Here is a 26,761-nt window from a genome sequence, read left to right as displayed (position 1 = left end):
TTTAAATCCTTTGAAGCTATTGGTTTACACTTTGAAAGTTAGTTAAAACTAGGTTGTGTAATTCATAAATCCATTTAACTTCGCTAATTCAAATACATTAAAATACTCTGAAAATGATCTCATGAGAGAGAAGGCCCCTACCAGCACGGAATACCTTGTGTATCATTGTGACATGACAGGAGGCCACTTCAAGTGAGGTAAACATATCCAATATTAATATGTAGGGGCTCATGTTAAATTATGGGGCCATAATATCAAACTACTCTTTGTCATAGAGCATTTTTATTTTTATTTTAAAATACATGTTTATAGGGATGCCTGGGTGGCTCAGTGGGTTAAGCCTCTGCCTTCGGCTCAGGTCATGATCCCAGGGTCCTGGGATTGAACCCCACATTGGGTTCTCTGCTGGTCGGGAAGCCTGCTTCTCCCTCTCTCTGCCTGCCTCTCTGCCTACTTGTGATCTCTCTGTCAAATAAATAAATAAAATCTTTTAAAAAAATAAACTACATGTTTATAAAAGTTTTAGTATACTACTCTTCCTGTACCTCAATGAATTGTCTTGTGCACGCCACCCCTGAGACCCCAAGTCCAGGAGCTGATTCATGGCAAGGTGAATCCACAGGTATGACGAGTGAGCCAAGTACAGACCATCAGGCATCCGCAGAGATGCTGAAGGGGGAGAGAAGGGGGAGAGATGAAAGAAAGAAAAAATCGAACTTAGGGGAGAAGTAGGAGTCCAAGATGATTGTAAAGTTTCAACCCCAAGAGACATGAAAAAGTAACTGGAAATGGCAAAATTGGGTTGGAAGGGAATATGGAACTACTGATCTACCTCAGCTATGCTGTGTATGAGCTGCTAAGTGAGGAAACAGACAAGGTCAGCTGGCCCCTGGAGACAAGCCAGTCACCTGCCAAGCAGAGGATGCGCAGATTCTGACCTCAGCCAGCCTGTTTGGAGCATGACTTCAGCTCCATGTTGTCCACTGTCTCTCAAGTCATCTCTGTGAGGGGTTGTGATTCTCCCCAGTCATTCTCTAGCTGTCTTCCAAGTGAAGTCATTGCCATCGCACATTCATTGGAAGAGTAAGGCTAGAAGACAAGTCAAAGAAATTGGGGGCAGAACTACAAGCAAGTCTTACTCAGTGGACCCGAGTGAGTCACCCCTCAGCCCATGTGACCTCCCACAGAGGTCCTGCAGGTGGGATGATGCCCCCGGAAGTGCTCATTAATTCCTCCCTCCAGCCAGCCCGCAGGCTTGCCTAATGAGGTCCCAAACAAAGGGAACACTGTGCCCAGGATGGAAATTCCATGTGGGTTCCACTGTGGGGTGTCATTCACCAAGGTTGTCCTGGCTACCACCACTTTGTCACAGACCTTTCCTGAAGGTGGCATCTGTTTCTTCGTGAAAGACCTCAGCACGGGGCTTAGAGATGAACATACTGATTCTCTCGGCCTGGACATGGGGCCTGTGATGCCTGTTCTCTCTCTCCTGCTCTGAAATAACCCCTCATGGGTAGCATAAGCACCTGAAGTAGGAACACAGGAAAAGGGCTGCATGGGAGGGGTTTTGTGGCCATAGTGGCCCAACTATGGAGAATTCTTCTAGGTAGAAGTAGGTTCCTCGGTTCCTCTCCATGCAGGAGAGACCAAGCGTCCAGGGCTAAGAAAGTTTCAGCTTCTTGAGGCACCTGGGGCTCAACCTGATTGGAAAAGATCTCATAGCTTGCTTTCTTTCTTTTTTTTTTTTTTTTTTAAAGATTGTATCGATTTATTTGAGAGAGAGAGACAGATATGACAGAGACAGAGACAGAGAACATAAGCAGGAAAGAGAGGAGAAGCAGGCTTTCGCTGCTCAGGGAGCCCAATGTGGGGCTCGATTCCAGGACTCTGGGATCATGACTTGAGCCAAAGGCAGACCCTTAGCTGACTAAGCCACCCAGGTGCTCCCAAGATCTCATAGTTTTCTACCTCCATCCAAGGGGCTCTGAGAACAGGGGAGACCACAAAGCAGCCTAATGTCTCTGCCCCCTGCCCCACCCCACCCAGCAGGAGCTGCTGCCCAACATTCATTCCAGACCCAGGTCTTTGGGGCCAGGATCTGGAGGGACCATTCATTGACTGCCTGAAATACCTCTCTACATGGATTGCCCCCCAACCCCCTATTGCCTGACAAAGCAGGCATTAGCATTTCCACTAAAGGTAAACACGGACCCTAAAGGGACAACCAGCCGGTCTGAGAGCACATGGCCAGAGAGGAGGAAAAAGCACCTGCCCTATGGTCTGGGAGGTCATGAGGTCATAGGACCTCATGAGGATCAGCAATACCGGTTCTGACAATTCCCAGGAGTTGGCTCTTTCTCAGGGGTGGGGGAATGAGGAGGAGAGGTGGAGGATGAAATTTACTCTGTTGTCTAAGAACACTGCCTAGGGACTAGGACTGTTTAGAAACACCTCTGGCCAGTCCTAGGGAGGGAGTCCTCTGTCTCTGGATGAAAGCCAATGGGGACGATGAGTAGGAAGGTCAGGGAGTGAAGTCAGTTCCCCAAGTTCAGCTGCAGGTCCCATTATGATGAAACAGCAACATATCTAATCCCCACTGAGGACAGAAGGATGAGTGAGATGTGGTCTGTCCCTGCCCTTCTCGTGTCAACAAACTGCTACAGAAGAATTTAGGTGCTGGAATGAAGAGCAGCTGAAAGTTCTGATGAAGAACAGTGAGGGAAGGAGGGGCAGCCTTGGGAGCTGGGAAGGCTTCCTCTAGAAAGGAGATGTAGGAGGCTTTAATGGGGCCTGAGATGAGGAGTTCCAGGTATCTCAGGTAAGACCTGGGACAGCAGCAGCCATACCTGTGTCCTTTATAATAAAGCCCCAGGCTCCAGCACAGCACCTGCCAGGTAACAGGTGTGGGGAAATGAATGAGTGAAATAATGGGAAAGAGAACCAGCCTCAGCAAAGATACATTCACCACAATGCATCATGGGCTAGGGGAGTGGTGAGCCACCTCCAGCAGGGCAGGGCGAGAGATGGTTTCCTCCAGCCGGGGTTATGTCAGCCAAGGGGTATGGGGTCCTAAGTGGTGTAATATGGCACAAGAGATTCAATCAACAGACGTTTCCTCAGTGCCTACAATGTGTCAGGTGTGTGCAAGCTCTGGGAATACGGTGATGAACACGGTCACAGCCCTAACACCCGCCTAGTCCACCCACTGCACTGAAGTCCGCTCAGGTGTGCTGAGCACCTGAATCCGCTCCCCTCTCCTTCCTCCTGTGTCCTCCTCTCACCGGCTCTCCCCATCCATAAAACCTCATCAACTCTCCCTGCCACTGCAGGGTCGCTTTTCTGTTCCCTGTTCCATCCAGCTTCCAAGTTACTTCCTAAGAACCCAAACCAACTTAGTCACAGTCACTCCTTAGAAATACACCAAAACGTTCACCATACCTTTCTGTGGGGCTCAGGGGGGAGGGGGAGGAGGGATACAAGTGACTCCGGCATAGCCCCCTCCCTCCCATTCTTCCTCAGCCCCATTAGAGATCTCTCCACACCCCAAACATTGAAACAGACCAGTAACTTTCGGACAGTCTCCTTTCCTCTTTTCTAATTCAGTGCTGACAGCTAACAGTTACTTGCATCATTACCATGGCCAAGAAGGCAATGGCTTTATAAACCTTATCTGATTCTCCAATTTATTTTAAAATCTACTTTTAGAGTGTAAAAGGTAAAGCTTAGGTAAATTCATTCCTTTTTCCACAGCTGGAGACACAGAAGTGGTAAGTCACAAGTCACAGAGGACAGCAAGTGAAGAAGGAAAATGCATACATCAACATGGTGGTTTTAAACGTGCTATGAAACTTAGAAGGCTGGCCAAGGTCACGGGCTGGCAGCTTCCAGTAGATCTGAATGGCCCTGGGACCTGACCTCAGAGCCTTTCTCTGACCCCATCCATCTGCAACTGCCTGACTCCAAGTCAGAGATGCTCATCCTAGACACATCCTTGCCTTCAATCCTCCCGGCAAACCCTTCTCTGCAACTCCATTCCCGCGAGCCTTTGAGCGCCCCAACAGAGGTCCCACCTCCACCATCGAGACTGCCCTGGAGCAGTGGTCCAGGATCACCCACCGGGCCCACCCTCCAGTGCTGCCCCGGTCCCTAGGCCTCCCCAAGCCTCTGACCCCTCCAAGGTCCCTCGCCCCTCTACCCACCTGAGCCCCCAGCCCCGGTCACCTCTACGTCCTTGCATCATTGCGCCATCGACACCCGGCCATCCCAAACCTCCCACCATCTCCACGCTTGAGGTTCCGGCGCGTCCCTGGCCCAGTGTCACCTGGCGTTCCCCCGCCCCTGGCCCCTGGCGTCCCCTCAGGTCCCCGGTGCCATGTCCTCGTGCCTCCTCCTCAGACGTCCCCGCGCCCCTGTCCACATCTCCTGGAGTCCCCCGCAGGGCTCTGGGCGCCCCAGCACGCGTGTCCCCCTTGCTCCAACGTGTCGCTGCGCCCCCGGCCCCGCGCCTCCCGCTCCAAGGTGGTCCCGCACCCCGGCCCCGTGTTCCCTCCACCCTACGGCCTTACGGCGTGTCGCCGCGCCCCCGGCCCGCATCCCCCCCTCCAGCGTGTCCCCGCGTCCCCGGCCCGCGCCTGCTGACGCCATGACGCCGCGGCGGAGGGAGGGGCGGAGCGGGACCGGCCGGAGAGGGGCAAGAGCAGCGGGAGCGGCGAGCCCCGCGGCAGCAGCGGGCGGCGTGGCCGATGGACATGGGCACGCAGGGCTCGGGGCGCAAGCGGCTCCCCAACCGGGAGCGGCTGACGGCGGAGGACGACGCGCTGAACCAGATCGCGCGCGAGGTGGGCGGCGGGCGAGCCCGCGCGGCTGGGAGCCGGGGGCGGGGGCGCCGCAGGAGCGGCCGCGCATCGGTGGATCGCTCTGTCCGTCTGCGGCGGCGCGGGCAGGGGCGCGGGCCCAGAGGGATGTCGGTTCTCCGGCCCCTGGGGACAGGCTGGCGACTCTGACCCCTCCCCCACGCCCCTGCTCCATTGGGCCACTGTGTCCCCCTCTCAGGGAGCGGGGCGGAGGTGGGCAACCCACGGGGTCAGGAGCCAGTGCCCAGCTTTGTCCTGCCGCTTGGTGGGGGTAGAGTAGGCCGCCCCCGGAGGCCCATGGCCAGTCCCCGGAGGCCACATGGCCCTGGCGAAATGGCCTGTTTCTTGTCTGCAACCATGGGTCCTCAGTTGTCACAGAGGTGCGGCTTGGGCTTGAGCTTGGGGTCACTGTGAATCGTGTTTCTGGAGCGAGCCTGCAAACGGGTCCTGGCGCCTAAGGGGCTTTGATCCAAGTTTTCTGGGCAGTTTATCTGAAATGTTGGGGGCGAACTTTCAGCTGGCAATGAAAGGAGCACTGTGTGCGCGCTGGACAAGTGTCTTTCCCTCCAAGGATCCAATCTTGGCGTGAAACAAACTGGTGACATGGGAAGGTTGCTCCTGGGATTGGCTGCCGCAGCTCGCTGGGTGGGGGGTGGGGTGGAGGGGTGGGGGGGGCCCAGTGTCAAAGGACGCCTGACTTTTCCCGCAGACCCTTTTTGTACCTTTTCAGTGTCCTGTGTGTGTGTACTCACTATACAGGTGCAGTTCGCCAACCCCCCTCACCCCCCAACCCGGCGCCACCGCCTTCGCGCACTCTCTTCTAAGTGTTCTGATATGATGTGGAGCTCGTCTGCATACCACTCTGTGCTCACACGGAAAAACTTCAGGCCATGTAGGCTGTAGGCTCTGGTTTCGTCAGTCAGTCTTTTGCCCCGAGGTACGCTCTATAACCATTTCTTAGGTGTTTTTAGTTGCAAATATTCGATTTTGCTTTACGGACACAGGGCTGTCAATCAGTATTTGTTGAATATTGGAATGGATCAAGACTTTGGTTTTTCTCTGTGTGAAAAGGAAAAGGGCTTTCCAGGCAAACTCATAGACATCCCTTAAAACCCACTGCAGGTTGTCCTCTGTGAGACCTTCCCCATCACCTAGGCCAGCATCTCCCTGCTTCCACCTGGCTCCTCTAATTCTTACTCCCTACACCTGGTATGGAAGTCACCTCTTCGGAGCAGAATTTGCTCACTTAGCTTGCATATAATCCCAGGCCTGCTAGGATAGTCACTTAGGTATGTATTTGACCATAGGACCAAACAAGCATTCTCTGGGAGACCAGAGGTGACCAGTGGATGATCCCTGGGTCTTGTCTTTCTGTCGGTGCTTAGGGACAAAGGAACCAGAAGAGCGAGAGCTCCCAAAGTCTACCTCGTGTCTGCTGGCTTGGATTGGATGCAAAGACTAGGGATGCTCCCTGGGTTGACATCCTTGATGTCCTGAGGATTGGGAAGCCATGGTCGTGCCCCAGCCAGGGAGAAGGTGGCGGGCAGTGACAGATTCAGACTGTGGAGTCAGTCCTGTCCTGTGAACATGCACACACCTCACAGAGGAGCTATGCGATCCTGGGGAAATGAGTCATTCATCCCCCATGAGTGTCTGTTCTCTTGTCTCTAGAATGCGACAAAGAAGTCCCCTCTTGTTATTTTGACTAGCATCCATACAGTGAGTAAACGTGAGCCCCACCCACCTATCCTCCTGATAAAACTAAACCATGGATTGGCTTGTTGTAAGTGCTGAGTGGCGGGAATCTATAATGTCGGAGGGAGCAGGGGCAACATTTTATGTTTTATCACAAATTGAATCATATTTTCCCAACTGTAAAAATTAGAATCACGATTCAAATGGCAAGTGTCTGTTCACCTTTGAGTTCTTCAGTTCTTATAAAAATTAACAAATTCGTCTGAAGTGTAGTACATTCTTATTTGCTCGCTGATTCAGCAGATGCATTCTGGGCTCTCCAAACACCTGTCCTACGGAGACTGGGATTCAGGGATGGACCTGAAAAGGGTCCAACCATGAAGAGTTGGGTCAGAAAGGGGTTTGACCTATAAATAACAGTCACAGAAAACAGGAAGAGATCTGATATTAAAAGTCCATAAATGTTGTGCCTGGAAAGTTTGGAAATGAGAAAATTCCAGTTTATTGAGGGGAATAGGAATGGCAATCAGAGGTGGCTTCCTAGAGGAAGTGGCATTTTGAGTTATTTTGAAGGGACAGGAACGCTGACCTTCACTGGCCTCCACAAAGGGAATATATTGGCTGGAGCATGGATTCCTGGTCAGCCCCACCAGTGGCTGCTTCTCTCCATAGCACCTTGCAGCAGGCTCTGCTGAGCTGCCCTCTTTGGGTAGCCTCACCTTCGGGCTGACATGCCTTTTGTTCCCACACTTCCCCCCCACCCCCCCAGGAGCCCACACCCAGTCTCTCTCTTGAGAACTGGACGCATCTTCCCTGACAGATCTCCTTGGCTCCCGTGGCACCACCCCACCCTGCCCGGCAAGCCAAACTATGAGCAGGACTGCTAACTGAGCCGCCCACACCAGCCCCTGGGTGACCGTGTGCAGGGCCGGGGGAGTCCTAGCCTGTGACCCATCAGGCCCATCCTGGAAATGGGGAAAGTTGGCTGCTGCTTCCAAAGCCCTTGGGGAGCTGAGGGGCCTGAATGAAAACTGGGGACTCTTTCAGAAGGTGGCAGGGGGTGGGTGGACAAAAGTCAGGCGTCTGGGAAGGCACATCTAGAGAATAACCGGAACCTTCTGAGCTGGGGTGGGCAGGACTGGGAGAGGAGCTCAGCTACTTCTGCGGAGGGATCGAAGCAGTGCTCTGACCTGTAGAGGCTGACACTTTCCTATTTCTGCGGTTCCGTTGTGGTTTAACCTGAGGCTGGTTTAAGGTAAATGGACTTGTAACTTGAAAACAGTATAGATGCATTAGCACAAGTAGCTTGCTTCCGAGGTAGAATTCGGGCAAGACGTTGTCAGGAAAAATGTCCAGTAAGCACTTGGAGACACTCCTCACCGCTGAAGGCATGAACAGTGTTTCTCACACCCTGGGGGAAGGTGTCTTGAAAGCAGATATATTTTTCCCTCCTGCCATGTTTAACATTTGGCTCAGGATTTTTGATAGCCTCCCAAGCTTCTCATTCAGCACTGAGGCAATTGCTGAGGTGAATTGCCTGAGACAATTCACAGTATTCCTCTCAAACAGAGAAGGACAACAAAATTTTTTTAAAAATTTTTAAATTTAAAATTTTTTAAATTTTAAAAATAAAAAATAAAATTTTATGAATTTTTATTATAATTTTTTTATTTAAAATTTTTATCATAAAAAATTTCAAATTTTTTAAAAAATTTAAAAATTAAAAAATAAAATAACATGCAAGCTGCCCTATTAATGAACTTGCTGGGCCCTTTAATGGTGCTGGTGAGTGAGTCACCCCCTGTGGCCACAGGGGCCTGGGCTGATTCCCTCCCCTATGACTGTCTCCACAGCCTCCTCTCCAAGAGCTACCCATTGCAATGCCATCCCTGGGGTACAGATGGTGCCCCCCAGGTCCCTCCTGTGAGAGGGTGCTGACTCCATGGCCAACTGCTGGGAGCGCCAGCTGCTGGGGGTTCACAGCTGTCTTGTCAGGAGAAAAGTGCCCCTGGCCACCCAGGAGTCGCTGTGGGGGAGGGGTGTCCCACCCCCCACCCCTGGGGCAGCCTGCAGCTGTTGCCTGAGGGGTGTGAGGTTATAAAATGTCCCCTCCCTTCACTTCAAGTTGGAATGACTCTGGTGCCAGATCTCCCTGTGGGATGGGGCTGAGGGCACACTCTGGCGAAGGCCACCTCCTACCCCTGCCGCTCTCTTCACCCCTCTTCTGCTGGCTGTGCTCCCCAGATACAGAACCACACAAAAATACCTGCCTCAGGCTCTGCCTCTAGGGACCCCAACTTAGGAATGAACTTGCTGGGTAGCCTTGTACATATAGGACATTCTCATCCTAAAACCTCTGTCATGTTGCTACAGCCAAACTGTCCCCCTCATGCCTTTGTTCCGGGGGAGGCAACTTTTCTGAGGTGGGCCGGCAGCTACAGACATGGGGGCCATGGACTGGATGGTGTCATCCAGTGTTGTCAGTGGTTTGTGATCCAGGACACTGGTTGGAACAGAATCAGGAGCTCAGCTGTGAACAGTCCTGATGATGTGCAGGCCCCTCCCCACAGCTATTTCTGTGTGAGCGCCAGCTGTCGCCCTCTCCCCCTTCTGGGTGACCCTCGTGACTCACTGGCCTCATGGTTAGGGCTGTGAGTTTTATGTGGGTGGCCTGCAGAAGTGGCACGATGGGTGGAAATCAGGGGACCTAGAGTCCAGTTGAGCCTGTCGCTCATGAGTCTTGTCAGGGTTCAGGGTTAGAAAGGGGGCAGGTGGGAATTGAGGTAGCCTCGGAGGCTTGCAGGGTGCCAGCCTCACCGAGAAGCTTCCCCCATAATTACATGGAGTCCCACCAGCAGAGTTTAGAGTCTCTCTGTCTGACATAGAGAAGTGGGCTCACGGGAGCTGGTGATGCCTAAGATAACTAAGAAGGTGCCCGTTCAACATTCAGCTGCTTCCACTTTCTGGATTCAGTTCTTGGCTCTATCTGAGGCCAAGCTACAGGTTGTGTCCTGCAGTCAAGCTGACTTGCTTCCCATCTCTGGCTCTGTTGTCCCCAGCTGACCTCTGGCCATCAGGTTTGATGGTTCATGGGAGAATTGATATTCTTCTGTCCTTACGATGTCTATCCCCGTTTTTGGAGTTTGTTTGTTTTTTCATTCTCTTGACTTCTGAAATGTAATGTTTATTTAACCAAGGTAATGTGTGTTTTTACCCTTGTCCCACATTCTCAGGCCATTCTCCACATAGCAGCTGGGTGATCCTTGAAAATATGTCAGCTCATGTCGCCTCTCTAATTAAAACTCCCCAATGGCTTCTCGTATCACTGCATAAAGGCCAAGTTCTTAATGGCCTGACAAGACCCTGACCAATCTGGTGATTAGCTCCATGTTTAAAAATTATATGCGTGTGCAGTCTATTGATCATCTGAGTGTAGACACGGACCATTAGTTTCCTGGCTGGGGGAGGGGACCCCACTCAGGCCTTCCCACCACTTCTGTGTCCCCCCATCCTCACACCACAGTTATGTTGCAGTAGAACTACAGACAGGTAGAGAGTATGGTGCTAGTACAGTGAGATTCCCCGGTTCAAACCCTGGTTCTGCCATGTGCTCTGTGACCTCGGGCAGGTTGCTTCACCACTTTGTGCCTTACTTGTCCCGTAGGTAAAATGGGAACATTTTGAGTGCACTTTCCATGGGCGTTTATGAGGGTATATGTGCTCTTTTGTGAAAAGCACCTCGTAAAGGTAGAGTGATGACGATGACATCATGTGTGGTTTGGCTGTGGAGCCAAGCCTCACGCTCTGACATTTCTGTCCCTGGACAGCTTTCTGACTTTTCCAGAGTTCATGACTTGTATTTTTTTCTTTTTTCCCAATTGCTCTCCTGTTGACATAGCTGTCACACCCAGTTCTTCAAAAACTTTTCAACAGGACCCCTCCCAGTACTATTTCCTGGGTGATTCAACAAACCAGACAGCCTACCATTTCTCCTTTGTCCCCTCCTGGATATGGACCCCGGGAAACATCTGTCCTCTAGACCCTCTCTAGACTTTGGCTCCCCTTCCCTTTCCCTTTCCCTTTGCCAATCTGAGAGTTCCCCACTTTTCTATTGTTGTTGGATCCCTCCTTGCCTGATGCCGTATTATCTTCCTCCTGAGATTACTCTCTCATTTTGCTGGAACACATCCTACAGTAGCATCCTGAAAAAGAATGCCTTTTCCAAGTGTTTCCATGTCTGAACATGTCTTTATTCTACCCCCGTACTTGATTGATAGTTTGGCTGACTGTAGCGTTCTAGGTTAAAAATAATTTTCCAAAGAATGACAAAGATTTCTATGTATTCTTTGAAATGATTTCTAGCATGTGTCATTAACTGAACGAAGCAATGTGCAGGAAAAAAACAAAAAAAAAACAAAAAAAACAAAAAAAAAAAAACAGTGTGCTGTCCCTTTTGTGAGAAAGGCGATGATTTGTCTGTATTTGCATGAGTAAACCCTGGGAGGCCAGCAGAATTGGTCAAGTGTCACTTTTAATGCTTTTTGGACAAATTTTTCAAGATTTATTTATTTATTTATTTTGGAGAAAAAGAGAAAGAGTGAGGGAGGGGCAGCGGGAGAGAGAGAACTTCAAGCACACACCCTGCTGAGCATGGAGCTCTAGTTTGAGACACTGAGATCATGACCTGAGCAGAAATCAAGAGTAGGACGCAAAAGCCACCCAAGAGCCCTGATGCTCTTTGGATATTGAACCATGTGACTGAATTGCCTCTTCAATAAAATAAACTAATAGTGATCAAGAAAGTAAAATTTAAAGCTATTTTCTACCACAATTTTAAGATATTATTTTCCACTGTATTCCAGCCTTCAGGGTTGCTTTGAGAATTTTGATGCATTGTGTATCTCCAATATCTTGTATAATCTCTGCCTTTACTTTCAAGAAGCTTTTAGGACCTTCTCTTGGTCTCAGTGCTCTGAATGGGTTATTTTCCATTAATTGAGCATTCATGGGGCCATTGGATCTGAAGACATGTATCCTAAAGTTCTGGGAAGTTCTCTGAATTTTCCCCTCCCCATCATTTCCTGTCTCTCCTTTATAGCAGCTCTTTTGCTGGGAATAACTTTCTTTTCATTGCCTTTCCCTAACTTTCTTCTCTTGGTGATGCTTTGTAGGAGATCACTCACCTTTATCTTCCATGCTTTCTGCTAAACTTATCTGTTCTGTATTCAATTTCTAAAAGGTGGGGGTTTTGTCGGTTGTTATTCTTTGTTCCCTTTTTATGGCATCCTCTCTGATTCACAAATGTGGCACCTTTTCTTGTCATTCTGAGGATATTAATTTGTTGTTGTTGTTTTCTCCAAAACTTTTCTTTTGTCTGCTGTATTATTACCTGTTTCTTTTTGCCCTTTGTCTGTGATGGCCTCTATCTTTCATCTTGACGCCTCTCCCAGATGCATGGTGATCCTCAGCTGTCCATTCAGCTCTGAGAATGAGGCACTAAAACACTATGAGAACCATTTGGTCAAAGACCAGGAGGGGAGGTGTCACAGGATGCGAGTCCGACGGCACCAGGGGCATGGTAGTGTGGCTAAAGTGCTAATCCACTCACTACCTCCTCAGGGCACAGGCACACAGCCTGGAATCTGAACCCGGGTCTCCCATTTACCAGGCCAATGCCCTAAACAGCATCAGTGTTGGAAGGGACTATTGCTTAATGCTAGCAAACCAAACCTCTCTAATTTGGTCCCTACAGGTAGAGTTCTGGTTTTGATTAAGGGGATGGTGGGATTGAGAAGAATGTTGAAAATTAACCTGAGATTTATACCAGGACAGAATAATCTCTAATGTCCATACAGCCCAGAGAAAGGAACCAGTCACGATGATCTTCTTTCATTGAGAGTGGAATAAAATATCAAATTAGGTGAACAAACAAAGGGACTTATAAAAAAATAAAATTTTCATAGCTGCATGCATCAAGGATAATTCATGTATTTGTTTGGAAAATTCTCTAAGATCAGAGATATAAAGCAAACATAAAATACCTGGAGAGTTTAGGTAGGCAGAATGTGATATGGTCTTGGCAGTGGGTAAACCCTCGGATCAGCAAGTATGTAAAAGCCAGAGCCATTTGCTGGCGTGGTATACTGCGACACTTCCAGCCTTTCTTGGCTTGGGGGAAGAAATGCTCACGACAATATTTCAACCTAAAGGAACCAGGAGATCTAAGTTTTTTGTTTTGCTTTTAAGCTCCATCTCATAAATTTGTCCCTTCTTTCTTTACCATTACCCTTGATTTCTTTTATTTTCATTTTTCACCTTGTTTTATGAGATCCCTTAGGCATGGAGGCAGTTTTCCAGGTTGACAAGAGATGGGATTTGCATGTTGACCAAACAGCTAATGTGTCTCCCTCCCAGGTGCCCTAAGATACTGCTGTAAATGATCCCAGAGAGGTCTTAAAATCATCCAGAACAGTGCTGGTGATGATGGTCCTCTCTCCCTGCTCTGTGTCTGGTGGCCACCAGCCGTGTGTGACTGCTCAGCACCTGCCCTGTGCCTAGTGCACCTGAGAAATGCATCTTAAATTTTTTAAAAGATTTTATTCATTTACTTGAAAAAGAGTGAGCACAAGCAGGGGGCAGGGCAAGGGCGGGGGGTGAAGCAGATTCCCCGCTGAGCGCATAACTGGACACAGGGCTCAATCCCACAACCCCAAGACCATGCCCTGACTGAAATGAAGACCTGGACACTCAACCGATGGAGGCAGGCAGACACCCCTTACATCTCAAATTTTGTTTAATTTTAATGCATTTAAATTTAAATAGCCACTTATGGCTCGTGGCCACCAGATATGCAGCACAGCTTTACATCAGTGATTTCTTCTTGGCTAAAATATGCTGTGACAAAGGTGTGGGCCATCATGCAGAGCAGGGCTGAGCATCACCCATGACCAGGCACAGAGGAAGGAGGACACAGGGGTCCGGGGGGCAGGACTGGCTAACTATGGCCAGAACCCAGTCCAATCTGGGGACACATGCGGGTCCATAGGAGGAGCACAGTCAGCCTTTGGAAACCGGGAGACCATGGAGGGTATAGTGTCCATGTGTCAGAGCCTCCTTTCCTTTGTGGAAGAAGAACTACATTCCCCAGGGGGGTTAGAGTAAGGAACAGGGCCAGGGACATGCAGAGCCAGTGGCCCAGTCCATGTGGGCACTAACTGAACCCTGGGGTCCCCTGCCTTCTGGGGGCTGGATCCAAATCCAGAGAGAGGACTGGACGGGATGTGCCCCAGGGTTGGACGGTGCCTGTGTGCAGGGGCGGCCAGGGCCTTGGGACCAGCAAGATGGACGCCAGGTGAGCACACGGAATGCATCCACCTCAGCTCCATGTGCACCTTCAGGGTCCCGTGGCTTCCTTGGCATCCAGAGGATGTGTAGAGCCCAGCATCAGGATGGGATGGGCCCTCTGTTTTCAACATGAAGGCAGGAGCTGCTAAGGCGTCGTATTTTGAGTGACATCCTATGGGGCCACGTGTCTCCCTTCTGCCCATTGAGGAAACCCGTTTCCTACTACCCCCGGTATGCTGCCGACAGGATGGATCATGTCAGGTGTGGTTCAGTTGGAACTTGAGTCCATGCTGGTGCAGCAGAGCTTTTACCCCTCCTCCCCGAGGAGGCCGGGGCTCAGGTGCACTCCAGGGATAGCGTGGTGCTCGCAGGTGCTGAGAGCGGCCTCTGCCCTCAGTCAGGGGCACAGCCTCACACTGGCCATGGGCTCTGCCTCCTGCCTGCTGGCTTCATGCCAGGGAGACTGAGGACGGGGGCACACTGCCAGGAGCTGTCTGGACACAGAGCCAGGTGCCTCCATCTGAGTCTGCCATCCACCACTCACCCCGATGGTGGCATGGCCATGGGTGCCCACAGCTGGGAGAAAGAGAGCAGCCAGGGGAAAGCCTTAGGATAGTGTGAAGCTAGGCTTAGAGTGACACTCTAAGGTCAGGGAGCAAACGGGCAGGGAGCCCAAGCAGCTGCATTATCCAATGAGAGCCACAGACCTCAGGAGTGTACCTGCCAGCATCACCCCCTCCTTCGAAATCCCAGGTGTGCTGCCAGAGGAGGAATAAGGGAAGCCCCCACTTCAGCCTTGGGGGGTGCTGGCTGCCCATCAGGACTCCAGAGTCCCCCCTGCAGAGAGGCCCCCAGGTAGAAGGGGATGTGTGTGGGGCATCAGAAAGTTCAGCAACAGGACATTTCCATAGGATTAAGATTGTCCCCATATTTCCTAAAAAGTATGTTGCTTTTGCTGTTCACAGCTGAACTTCTTAAAATAGACCACTAGACTGCTGGTCCCTGCCTGGTGCCCGGACACTTGTTCCTGAGAAAGTGGTAGGCAGGCTACCTCTCCCTTCTCCCCCAGTGAAAATCAGCGCTGTCCGTGCCCTCTCCGTGCCCTCTCCGTGCCCTTGGCACCAGGGCGTGTGGGTCTCCCTTGGGCTGCAGGCATGAGACAGGAGTGACTTAATCATGACAATGTTCTGGGTCTGTCATCTTCCCCTCCGTGGCTTAGACCTCTGGCTTCCATTGTGATGTGCATCTGTGAAGGAAAACATGCTGGGTGCCATCCTTCTCTTTAACTGAAAATTCAGCTCTAGGATTCCTTTTGGCTTGACAGATCTCTTTCGCTTGGATTTTTGGGGGGTTTTATGTGTGTGTGAACAATGTCATGGTTTTCATGTATTCTTTCTTTCCTAAACATCTTCCCAACATTCCCGAAATAGAACATGGTGGTTCCCACTTATGTGGAGTGGAGGACAGAATGAGAGCACAGCCTTGCAGTTTGGCAGACTGTCCCCGAGATCTCTGATTACTGGCTTATTAAAATGATGTCACATGAGAAAGTGTTAATGAGTGAGAGCATCACGTATGTTAATAACTAAAATCCAGGGGCACCTGGGTGGCTCAGTGGGCTAATGCCTCAGCCTTCAGCTCAGGTCCAGGGTCCTGGGATCGAGCCCCACATTGGGCTCTCTGCTCAGCGGGGAGCCTGCTCCCCCCCTCCGCCCTCTGCCTGCTTCTCTACCTACTTGTGATCTCTATCTGTCAAATAAAAAATAAAATCTTAAAAAAAAAAATACCTAAAATCCAGCGGAGTCAATGTGAAGACCTTACCAGCTTCATTCAGTGATCCATAAACGGGCAGAGTCCCATCTAGAAGTAAAGGGAGCCCCCTCGGACCTGCAGGAAATGGAAGTCTTGTCTGGGCCGGAGGGACAGGAAAAGGAATTTTCTGGCAAAGAGTGGATTGTTTGAGGCAAGACCTCCTCCTCCATGTGGGAGATGGCAGGGATCCGGTTGGCAGGGTACCTCCCTGGGGCTGACCCTGTGACTCCAGACTGACCTGTGATAGTTACGCTCCTGGGAAAGGCTGAAACTGTGCTTAGGTAGGATTCTAAGTCTTGGTTTGCCGACGTGGTGCTTAGCACAAGTGACTCCATTTTGGGCCCGTTGTCTCTTTTTTGACCCATGTACTAATACGCCATCAGTGATACAGAAATAATTGTTTATTCCATTTTGCAGTTTTTTAAAATTTTGAGCTATTGGATTTCACAGACACCAGCAGGTTTCCTTCCTTATGCCGGGGCCGTGTTTGTCAGGGATAGCTTCTCTCTTCAGCAGACCTAGAAGCGGCCAGCTCTGCTGCCCAGGACCTCTGGGACATGGGCCTTTGCTGGCTCAGAGCTTCAGCTCCTCCATTGTGGGACAAAGACGGGGCAGCTGGGGACCAGTGAGGCACGTTGGTGGCTGAGGTCTAGGCCTCCTCAGGGAGCACTCAGTCCTCCCATCCCCTCCTGGCTGGCTCTCCCTCCTCCTGGGAAGCCTCAGGCCTGTGCATCTCCCACACAGGACCTGGAATGCGCAGTATGTGTCCCCCAGTCCTCCTCCTCCTGTCACACTTATCCGCTGGCTGCTTCCTTTAGCAGCTCCTGTCTCCCATCCAGGGGGGCTCTCCTTGGGGGCTGCACTAGGGCCCATCACCGGGGGACCCCCCAAGCCCAGCACATAGGAGCCACTTGGGAACCACCTGCTGGGTGAATAGAGATCGAAGCAGGAAGGGGAATTCCTCCCCACCCACAGTGGGTGCTGACTGGTCTTCACACTGATGGGAAAACCTCTGGAGGTGGGATTTCTCTCCCAAGTAGCTGGAGCCACTTTTGTCAGAATTTCCACGTAGGTTACAAAGTGTGGCTTCCACTCATGACTCTTGCTAAATCCTGAAGCCTCACCCGATGTCACAATAGACCAAGAGACAGAACCATGCTGTCTTCATACTGATAGCCTTGTCAGAACTCGCCAGCCAGAGGCCCGTACCACCCACGGACCACGGCTGTTCCGGATGTGCCGCCAAGGCCCGGGCTGCGTTAGCTGATCTTGGGTTTCCCCTGGCCTGAGAGCTGCTTTCAGGAATGGACGGCAGTGGGGAAGTCCTAAAAGAAAAAGTGAAATAAATTTTCTTCCTGATTCCCATGAGAGGTATTTTTCTCATCCTTGAGAACACACAGCCTAGAGGGTCAGGGCTGGACTCTGAGTTGGAAGACCTGGGTCTGCAGCCTGGGGTCACCGTTTGCTGGCTTTGCCACCTTGGACAGACCATGGGGACCCTCGGTGTTCCCACCTATAAAAGGCAGTGATGATTCAGAGTTGGGAGGACCAAGGGGATGAGCACACGATGCTTCGGGCAGGGACTCCTGCCGCTCTCCAGGGCAACCATGTCTCCTCACACACCTCCCCTCTAAAATGAGGCAGGGGTTTGTTCTGGCCATAGACCATGTGTTTTCAGTGCCCCCCCCCATCCACATTTACAGAGATTCAGACTGACAGACAGAGACTTGGATCCTGCCCTTAGCACCAGGCTCTTCTCTGGCTTCTAGGTTTCGGTTCGAGGTTCTAGGCTCTCCCCAGACTCTAGACTCCAGGTTTTAGGTTCTAGGCTCTGGGCCCTGCTCCAGGCTCAGCTCTGGGTTCTAGGTTCTAGGCTCTGGGCTCTGAGCTCGACTCCAGGCTCCATGTTCTAGGTTCTGGGCCCTGGGATCTACTCAAGGCTTGGCTCCAGGTTCTAGGTTCTGGGCTCTGAGCTCTACTCCAGGCTTCAGGCTCCAGATCCAGTCTCTGCTCCAGCCTCCAGATTCTGAGATGCCTAGGGAAGTGGGTGGGGGTAGGGTGCCTGGAGACAAGCCCCACTCAGCACTGGCTTCTTTAACCATAAGGAGGGATAGCACCTGCTGTGTGTCTCATGGTGTTCGCATGAGGCCCAAAGGAGAAAATAGTTGAGATCATGCACGCAGAGCCTCAAGGGCTTTGCAAATGTAAAGTACTACTGTCAGAAAATTGTAAAGACTCTTAACACCTAGATGTTTCAGGCTGGCTTGTAGCTGCTTCTGAACTTGGAGCAGATGCTCACTGACCCCAGGAGCTCTGCATTTTTCTTAACGCAGAACACTTCTCTTTCGGGGTGCTGTTGCTTTGTTCTAAAAGTAGGGGAGGAAGCAAGTTTGAGCCTAGTGTGAGAGCCAGGGAAGGTGGGAGGTAGAGCTGGGGAGAGGAAGGGCAGGAGCCGCTGTCCGCAAGCAGTCCTTCTCCAGGCTTCCAGACCCCTGAATCTTTCAGGTCCTTGTGGAGGCAAGGAGAAAAGAGACTAGGGTCACCATCACCACAATGACCACAGACCCCCGCATCCCCCGGCTCATCAGGGAGAGCTGGGGGGCAGCAAGGATCCAGCCTTCCCTGACACATCCTCATGCCTCAGTTTCCCTGGAGTCTGACCCTGTGTGCAGCCCCCATCGTGCCAGGAAAGCATAAGTATGACAAGAGTCTGTCTCGTGGAATATCAGCTTCTGTTCTGTGCATGTGCAGAGTCCTGTCCCTTACAAAAAGGCATTGCTGAATCAAGCCTTACCTCAAGAGCATAGGAAGACCCCACACTCTTCAGCCTTTTGCGGGGGGCGGGGGGACATTGCGGTAAATGGCCTCTGTTTGGCTCTGTGCCTTCTCTTGCTATTCTCTTGCTAACCACTCATCCCTCATAGGGTGGAATCAGGGCAGCCTGTTACCTAAACGGTTCCCAATGGCCTCTCTGCGGTCAGGCTGTGGAGGTGCTTGACCACCTTTGAGAAAACAAAGCATGTTGGGCTGGGATTGAAGGTGGTTAATTGTACCTCGCATTTGTGGTCCTCAAAATGAGCGAGTGAGCAGAGAGACGGATGGATGGATGGATGGATGGACAGACAGATGGAACAAACGGATGGATAGCCTTAGCCTGACTCCAGTCACATTTGCAAGTTGGGTTTCTTCTGAGACTAGAGCAAGATTTCAAAGATCACCATCGGTCACCTGTGCACAAATGAGATTTAGCAGAAACTGCAGTGAGCAGGATCTAGCCCAGCCAGGTGTCGAGTGTCTGAAGGGTGCATTTCGGTTCCACCTTCCCTGGGGCCAGCGTACTGAGCCTTCCCATCCCCCCTCCCATACCAGGACCTAGAAGGAGCAGCGAAGCAGGCAGGTTTCTACCCCCTCCCAATTATCCGACAGTGGCTCCTTCTTTCCAGCTCCTCGTTTTGTGACCTTTTCTCCCTTGTGCTTCTCCAGTGACCTTTTGTGTTATGTGTGCACTTGGAAAAGGTCTCCGAATGATCCTGGGGATGGGGCTTTGATTTCACTGGACGGTGTGTGGGCGATCGGGTTGCACCCACATTGCCAGCACGGTGACCTTGCATTCCCTAAAAAAGGCCTGTGCTGTGTCCAGGAAAGCTCTCCTGAGGTTGATGGCCCACTACCAGGGGCTGAAGAAACATGGACCTTGTTTGCAGAACATTCTATCATGTGGCTTCCCTTTTGGGGTACAGGGTTAGTCCTGGAGGAAGTAAGGTGTATTGATGTACTTTGCCAGGTGCAGTAAATAGCTTTGTTTGCCTAACTTTAACCACATAAGCGCTGTAGTTCTAGAAAGCCCTGTGTACACCAAGAATCACTGAGACATCTGGAGGGGAGTGGTGCCGGCCTGTGCGTTAGGGATGGTCGAGAGCATGCAGGCAGACGTTACAATGAAGAAATGCACACGTTTCTGTGAAATGTTCTCAATTTGGATTTGCCATAATTAGACTGAGCTTATGGATCTGGGGGCAGAACTTCATGGAAGAGAAGTACCCTCTTGCTCATGTCACAGCAGGCAGTTCTTGATGTCATCATCAACGACGTTGACCTGGACCACTGGGCTAAGGAGGGGTCAGCCAGGTTCCTCCACTGTAGAGATCGTATTCTTATCCCCTTCCCCCAGCTCTGTTCCCTAGAAGTGAGTCCCTACATGCAGCCCCCACTCAGAGAGGGACTTCAGCTCCCTGTCCTGAAGGAGTGTGTAATCAGAGGTTGAAATGTTCCCCGTAATTAGTAAATTTGATAGTGATACTTTGAGGCTCTGCAAATGTCCTGTGCCACCCTGAAGTCCATCAGTGGATCGGTAATTCTCTGTGGCATGTAGATGTGAAAAGCAGGTTATTTGGTGTGAGGAGTGAACTGGAGAGCCAGGATGGGGAAGCCCTCAAGCGTGTGGTGGTGCCTGACATGGTCTGATCTTGTCCCAGCCCCATGCCCTTGGCCTTTTCCCCTCACTGCTGGTACACTGGCGGCTCTCTGGGCCTCACGGGCATCTGTGCATGGGCTGCTCACTACTGTGGACACAGACGTGCCAAACCCTTCTTACCTACATGGCCCCTTCTCCTGCTTCCCACTGGTGCTCTGACTTTCTCATTGGTGCGGCCAGGAGGGGCCATGCTCCTTCCTAGTGCAAACCAGGTAGGCAGCATAGATAATGCTGTGAAGTTTTTGGTTTTGGAGGGATGCAGAGGAGCTAAATAGTGGGTCATTGTACAAATGAAGGTCTTGCATGATGAGTAGAAAAAAAAATGACTTCCTTATTCTACAACCTTCCTTATTCACAACCACTTAGTTATACTGTTAGCATAACTGTTAACATAACAGAAAATGAGGGGGAAAGTCTGATGAGAAGAAGTGAAAATGCAGTATCTGTCTTTCGGAAAACATCTTTAATACGAGCACCTCCAAGATACTATGGTTTTGGTTCCAGACTGCGGCAGTAAAGCAGTATCACGTTAAAGCAAGTCAAATCACCTTTGCGGTTTCCCAGTGCACATAAAAGTTCCGTGGGCATTATACTCTAGTCTGTTAATGTAGTATTCATGCAATAGCATTAAGTCTTTTTGAACATACACACACTTGCTGAAGAATACTTCATTGCTAAAAAATGCTACCCATCATCTGAGCTCTCAGTGAGTTGTAGTCTTTTCGTTGGAAGAGGGTCGCACTGCGATGTCCATGGCCACTGACGGATCAGGGTGGTGGCTGCTGATGGCTGGGGCAGCTGTGGCAGGTTCCTAAAGTAAGACAATGATTTGTCCATTGACTGACCTCCTTTCTCAATTTCTCTGTCACATGTGATGCTGTTTGATAGCATTTCACCCGCAGGAGAACTTCCTGCCGCCGCTTTAGCACCTGAGTGGAAGTGATATCCTAAACCCTCTGGTGTCTCTTCAACGGTCTTCACAGCATCGTCACCAGGACTAGATTCTTATTCGGGAAACCCCTTTCTTTGCTCGGCCCCAGGAAGCGACACCTCCTCCCTCAGATCTGATCACAAGATTGCTGCTATTCGGTCCCATCTGCAGGATACACTGGGAATTCCAGTTCTCCTGCTGTTTGCAGCCCCTCTGCAGTGATGTCCTCCACAGAAGACTTGAACCCTCCACGTCATCCACCAGGGCTGGAATCGTCCAGACTCGTATTAATGTTGCTATTTGGGGGGCACCTGGGTGGCTCAGTGGGTTAAAGTCTCTGCTTTCAGCTCAGGTCATGATTCCGGGGTCCTGGGATGGAGCTCCGCATAGGGCTTTCTGCTCAGCAGGGAGCCTGCTTCCTGCTCTCTCTCTATCTGCCTGCCTCTCTGCCTACTCGTGATCTCTGCCTGTCAAAAAAAAAAAAAAAAAAAAAAAAAAGTTGCTATTTTGACCTCTTCTCATGAATTACAACTGTTCTTAATGGTTTCTAGGATGGTGGATCCTTTTCAGGAGGTTTTCAGTTTACTTCACCTAGATCCATTGGAGGAATCACTTTGACAGCTGAGCCTTGTGAAATGTACTTCTTAAATAATAAGACTTGAAAGTTAAAAACACTCCTTGATCCATGGGCTGCAGGAGGGATGTTTTGTCGGCAGGCATGAAAACAACACTCATCTTGTCCATCTCCATCAGAGCTCTTCCGTGACCCAGGACGGGGTCAGTGAGCAGTTGTATTTTGAAAGGAGTCTTTTTTTTATGAGTGGTAGGTCTCAACAGTGGGCTTAAAATACTCAGCAAACCGTGTTGTACACAGATGTACTTTCATATTTATAGAGCACAGGCAGACAAGATTTCCCTCAACTGTGAAGGGCCCCAGGATTTTCAGAATTTTGGATGAGCACCGGCTTGAACTTAAAGTCAGCAGCCGCGTGAGCCCCTCGTGAGAGAGGCAGTCTGTCCCTTGAAGCTTTGAAGCCAAGCACTGACCTCTCTCTAGCTGCCAAAGTCCTAGATAACTTCTTCTTTCACCATAAGGCTGCTCTGTCTACGGGGGAAATCTGTCGTTTAGTGTAGCTATGTTCACTCCTCATCTCACTAGGTCTGGACAACCTGCTGCTTCACCTTGCACTGGTATATTATGGAGACGACTGACTTCTTTCCTTAAACCTCCTGCATCAGATGCCTCTGCCAGCTTCTGGCTTCTCTCCTGCAGCTCCGCCTCCTCTCTCAGCCTTCACAGAATGGAAGAGAGTCGGGGCCTTGCTCTGGGTGGGGCTTCGGCTTGAGAAAGTGTGGATCTTCTATCCAGACCAGGAAAACTGTCCACATCAGCAATAAGGCTGTTTTGCTTTCTTCTCATCGTGTGTTCACTGGAGTGGCCCTTTTAATTTCCCCAAGAACTCATCTTTTGCATTCACAACCACTTAGTACAAAAGGCCTATCCTTTGACCTGTCTTAGTTTCGAAGTGCCTTCCTCATTGTCATCATTTCTAGCTATTGATCGAAAGTGACAGACACGTGCCTCTTCCTCTCACTTGCGCACTTAGAGGCCATTGTAGGGTTATTAACTGACCTGATTTCCATACTGTTGTGTCTCAGGGAACACGGAGGCCCCAGGAGAGGGAGAAAGATGGGAACGGCCGGTGGGTGGAACAGTCAGGACACACACAACATTGATTGGTTGTCTGTTGTCTTATATGGGCACCGTTTGTGGGGTCCCAAGACAATTACAGTAGTAACATCAAAGATCACTGATCACAGATCATCATAACGAATGTAATGAAAAGTTTGAAATATTATGAGAATTACCAAAATGCGCCACAGAGACCCAAAGTGAGCAAATGCTATTGGGAAAATGGCGCCAATAGACTTATTCGACACTGGATTGCCACAAACCTTCCATTTGTAACAACTGCAGTGTCTGTGAAGCCCAGTAGAGCCAAGTGCCAAAAAGTGAGGTCTGCCCATCCTAGTGGCTGATAGACACAAGAAAGATAGAAGGAAACCCAGACCCAATCACTGAAGACGAATGTCTGGGTTACAGAGAGTAATAAGCTCCTCTGTAGAAAGCGTCGTCACTAATTCATGCAACACAGCATTTGTGGGACGCAAGGGACCAGGAATTGGACCCTTCAGTGCTGGTCTAGGTAGTTCTTCCCTCCTGTAGTACAGTACCTCCCCCTCCTTCCTTAGCATGATCGTTCATTGCGGATGCCCTCCACGATGGGGTCACAAGAACAGCAGACCAAAGGTGTCAGCAGTGAGCGCGTCCTGAGTGGTTGGTGGCCATCATACGCACTTAGCCTTCATATGAGGTCACACGTCCACCGAGTGTTTGGGCACCGCCGAACTCCTAAGTGAAAGTTGTAGTCCCCAGTGTGACTGTATTTGGAGATGGGGTCTCCGCAGAAGTAATTCCATCAGATGAGATCACAAAGGTGAGACCCTGATCCAGTAAGATTCAGGTCCTCATCAGGAGACCACAGGGAGCACCCTTCTGTGAGCACAGGAAGAGCCAGCAGTGAGGGGCTGTCTACAAGCCAGGAGGAGAGCCCTCACCAGAGGGTCCCTGGATCTTGGATCTCCAGCCTCCTGACTGTTGTGTAAGCTGCCGAGGAGGTGGCATTTTTGTGTTGCTCCTGGTCAAGACCATGACGGGTCAATGCTGCTATTCCCACCTCAAAAGGGAAGAAACGGTCGTAGAAAGAAGCAGTGACCTGCCCGGGTCATACTGTCAATCTTCCCACTTACCATCACATGGCTTTTTGATGGTTGACCTTGGTCACTCTGAACTCTCTTCTCTGTGTCATCAGGATAGGCCAGGTCATGACATGGGAGTAAACACCCCCAAATCTCAGAGACCTGCAGTGGCACAGGCTTCTCTTGTCCACATGAGATGCCTGTCACAGGTCGGGGGGCCTCACAGGTCGCCGCCAGGTGACTTCCTCTGCAAGGACTTCAACATGGTAGGGACAGAGGTTGCTGACTTGTTTGCTGGCTCTCGGCCCTTCTGTCCTACATGACATGTCATTTCCAGGGGCAGACGACAGGAGGGTCCCTGGCCAGCTCCTCAAGCCAATGTGAGGGTCTCTGTACAAAGTGGAAAGGGAAGGAAGACCCGCCGTCCAGATGCAGAGCCCGACAGGAGAAAGCGCCCCTTCCCCTAGATGGGTGTGTGGGGCTGGGGAGCAGGGGCTGGATTTCACCCCATGGGCCCCAGAGCCTGGTACTGCCATGAGAGGAAGCTGGCTGGACTTTCTTCTTACCCCTCCCTGGCTCTCCATGGGCTTTGGCTCTCCCTGGTCCTGCCTGCAGCTGGGGTAGTGGAAGGTTTGCCTTACAAACACTGTGCCTTCTTGGGTATTCCTGTGAGAAGTTGGGGTCACTGGCAAGACTGCATTGCACACCCTTCCTGAAGCAGGAGCCACAACTGTGTATGGATGTTTCTAGAATCTGGGAGAAGAACTTACTCTTTTCTTTGATATTCTGAAAACCTGAGTGCTCCTTCTGGGTATGGCAGCATCTAAACCTACAACTGAGAAGGCATATAAATACGCTGGCCCTTTGGCTTGGTTCTGATTGCTTTCTTTGGTTTTTAAATAGAAAGGGGGGAAGGAACCGAGGGAGAAGGAGAAAGAATCTCAAGCAGGCTCCATGCACAGCATGGTGCCCAATGCGGGGCTCGATTTCATGACCCTGAGATCACCACCAGAGCTCAAAGCAAGAGTCGGACCCTCAAGTGACTGAGCCAGTCTGGTGCCTGGGTCCTGCTTTCTGACTTGGGTTCTCGTGTTACACTTGTTTTGTTCCTGTGCTGAAGCTGCCCCTCGTCCCGCTGGGGATGCTGGTGAGCCCCGCCGCCGCCCTCCCAAATGTGTGCGGCCACTTGTGTCATAAGAATGAGGAAACTGGAAGCAGCTACCCTGACCCCTGCGTCTACTGCAACTGCTGGCCCCCCGGACTCCTAATGCCCCTCTTTCCCCTATTTTTAGAGGCCACTCTTTTCTGAAACCACGTGGTGACACATCAAAGGCATTTTGTTTCTCGAGCGCCTGGTGCGTCCACTGCACGCCGGACACTTGAGAAACAGGTGACATGAAATGGGACTGACATTTAATGTCAGGTCACAGGGTCTCAGCTTTGCTCCCCTACTGAGCAATGGAACCATTTGTCCTCGAAACCTCATGGGCCCCCGCCTTCCCCTGCCTGAGCAGCCCAGACTGGGGAGGGACGGGAGCATGCGCCCTGCTTGGAGAGCATCCCCCAAAGCACAGGTGATGTCGGGGTTCCACGGGAAGGAGGGAGAAAGCACCAAAATCAAGCGGTTTATGACCTCTGACCTTGCTTTCTCAGAATCCTGAAAGACTCAGATCTTTTCAGGATTTTCTCCCTTTTGTCCCCTGGATGTGACGGCAGCCAGAGTCTTCTGCTCTGCTGTTCTGGCTGCCCCCAAGGAATTCTTTATTTTATCAGTTATTTTTCTGAGAGAGAGAGAGCAGGGCAGGGTGCGGGCACGGAGGGGCAGAGGGAAAGGAAGAGAGAATCTCAAGCAGACTCCTCCACACTCAGCACAGAGCTCAGCCTGGGGCTCGATCCCACAACCCTGAGATCGTGACTTGAGCCGACATCGAGAGTTGGAGGCTCAACAGACTGAGCTACCCAGGAGCCCCAGAATTTCAAGCAGATTCCCCGTTGAGGGCAGAGCCCCCAATGAGGGGCTCAACCAGATGACCCTGAGATCATGACCTGAGCCGAAACCAAGAGTCAGACACTTAATGGACTGTGCCACCCAGATACCACCCCACCAAGGAGTGAGAGACAAGCCTGCTCTCTAAAGGGAGCCTTCCTTCCCTGCCCGGCCTCTATGTTCAGGGGCAGGAGGGAGAGCAGGGTTGTGGCTGGTGGTGGGGGTCGTGGGGGCATCCACACCTCTGGGAGCCAGGCCCCCTCTCCCTGGAGCATGCACAGCAGGGGCTATTTAATCAGCTGGACTCAGCTAAGAGCGTGGTGACATTAGATGCAATTATAGGCCAACCTTGGGACACCCCGGGTATTTTTAGGTTTCGTTTCCTAAAAAGAAGATGGTGTTTTTCAGGCCGCTGTTGGCAGTGTCCGTGTCTTGACATCGTTTTATTTTCCATTTGATGCGGCTGGTCTTTGCCTCCTCTCTGTCGTGGTTCCCAACAGCACGGGGGCCGGCATCATTCCGGCCTCATGAGCCCGGGGCTGCCTTTCTGTGTTTTGGCCTGTACATTCATCTCTTTATTCCTCCGACGACTCAGCAGACCTCTCTCTGACCAGCCCCCCTCCGCCAGGGAGCAACGTGCTGGGACAGAATGTAAGATGCGGTCCTTGTCTCAACCACCTTGCTTTCAATATCCGTCTGTCCACGGGGCAGGTTTCTACTGATCACGTCCTCTGCGCGGAGGGCGCAGCAATGCCCGAGGGAAAGCCATCACCCTCCCCGCCCCCAACCCTAAAGATAAACTTCTGAACTGGCAGCTCTGTGACAGGTCAGGTGTTGAAAAGTGCAGGGAAGGAAAGCAGGGACCTAAGGAGGGAAAGGGGGATTTGCTGTTGTGACGGGCTGTC

The 26,761-nt window shown here is 51.1% G+C and overlaps 1 protein-coding gene across 28 annotated transcripts in view; it reads left to right on the top strand.

Moving 5' to 3' along the window:
• Nucleotides 1-4,651: 4,651 nt before the first annotated feature.
• Nucleotides 4,652-26,761, top strand: part of LRRFIP1 (LRR binding FLII interacting protein 1) — a 134,058-nt gene continuing 111,948 nt past the window's right edge. For 11 of the 28 annotated variants that reach the window (XM_059167590.1, XM_059167580.1, XM_059167586.1 and 8 more), the window contains exon 1: nt 4,663-4,838. In XM_059167590.1, coding sequence (XP_059023573.1) covers nt 4,743-4,838 — 96 coding nt within the window. In that variant the 5' untranslated portion in view covers nt 4,663-4,742. Of the gene's footprint in view, nt 4,839-26,761 lie in introns of all 28 variants that reach the window. The other 17 variants (XM_059167598.1, XM_059167593.1, XM_059167600.1 and 14 more) reach the window with 8 other exon arrangements.

The sequence above is a fragment of the Mustela lutreola genome, chromosome 3 (assembly GCF_030435805.1).
Source record: "Mustela lutreola isolate mMusLut2 chromosome 3, mMusLut2.pri, whole genome shotgun sequence".
Classification (NCBI taxonomy): Eukaryota; Metazoa; Chordata; class Mammalia; order Carnivora; family Mustelidae; genus Mustela; species Mustela lutreola.
This window is presented reverse-complemented; position numbering and strand designations above follow the sequence as displayed.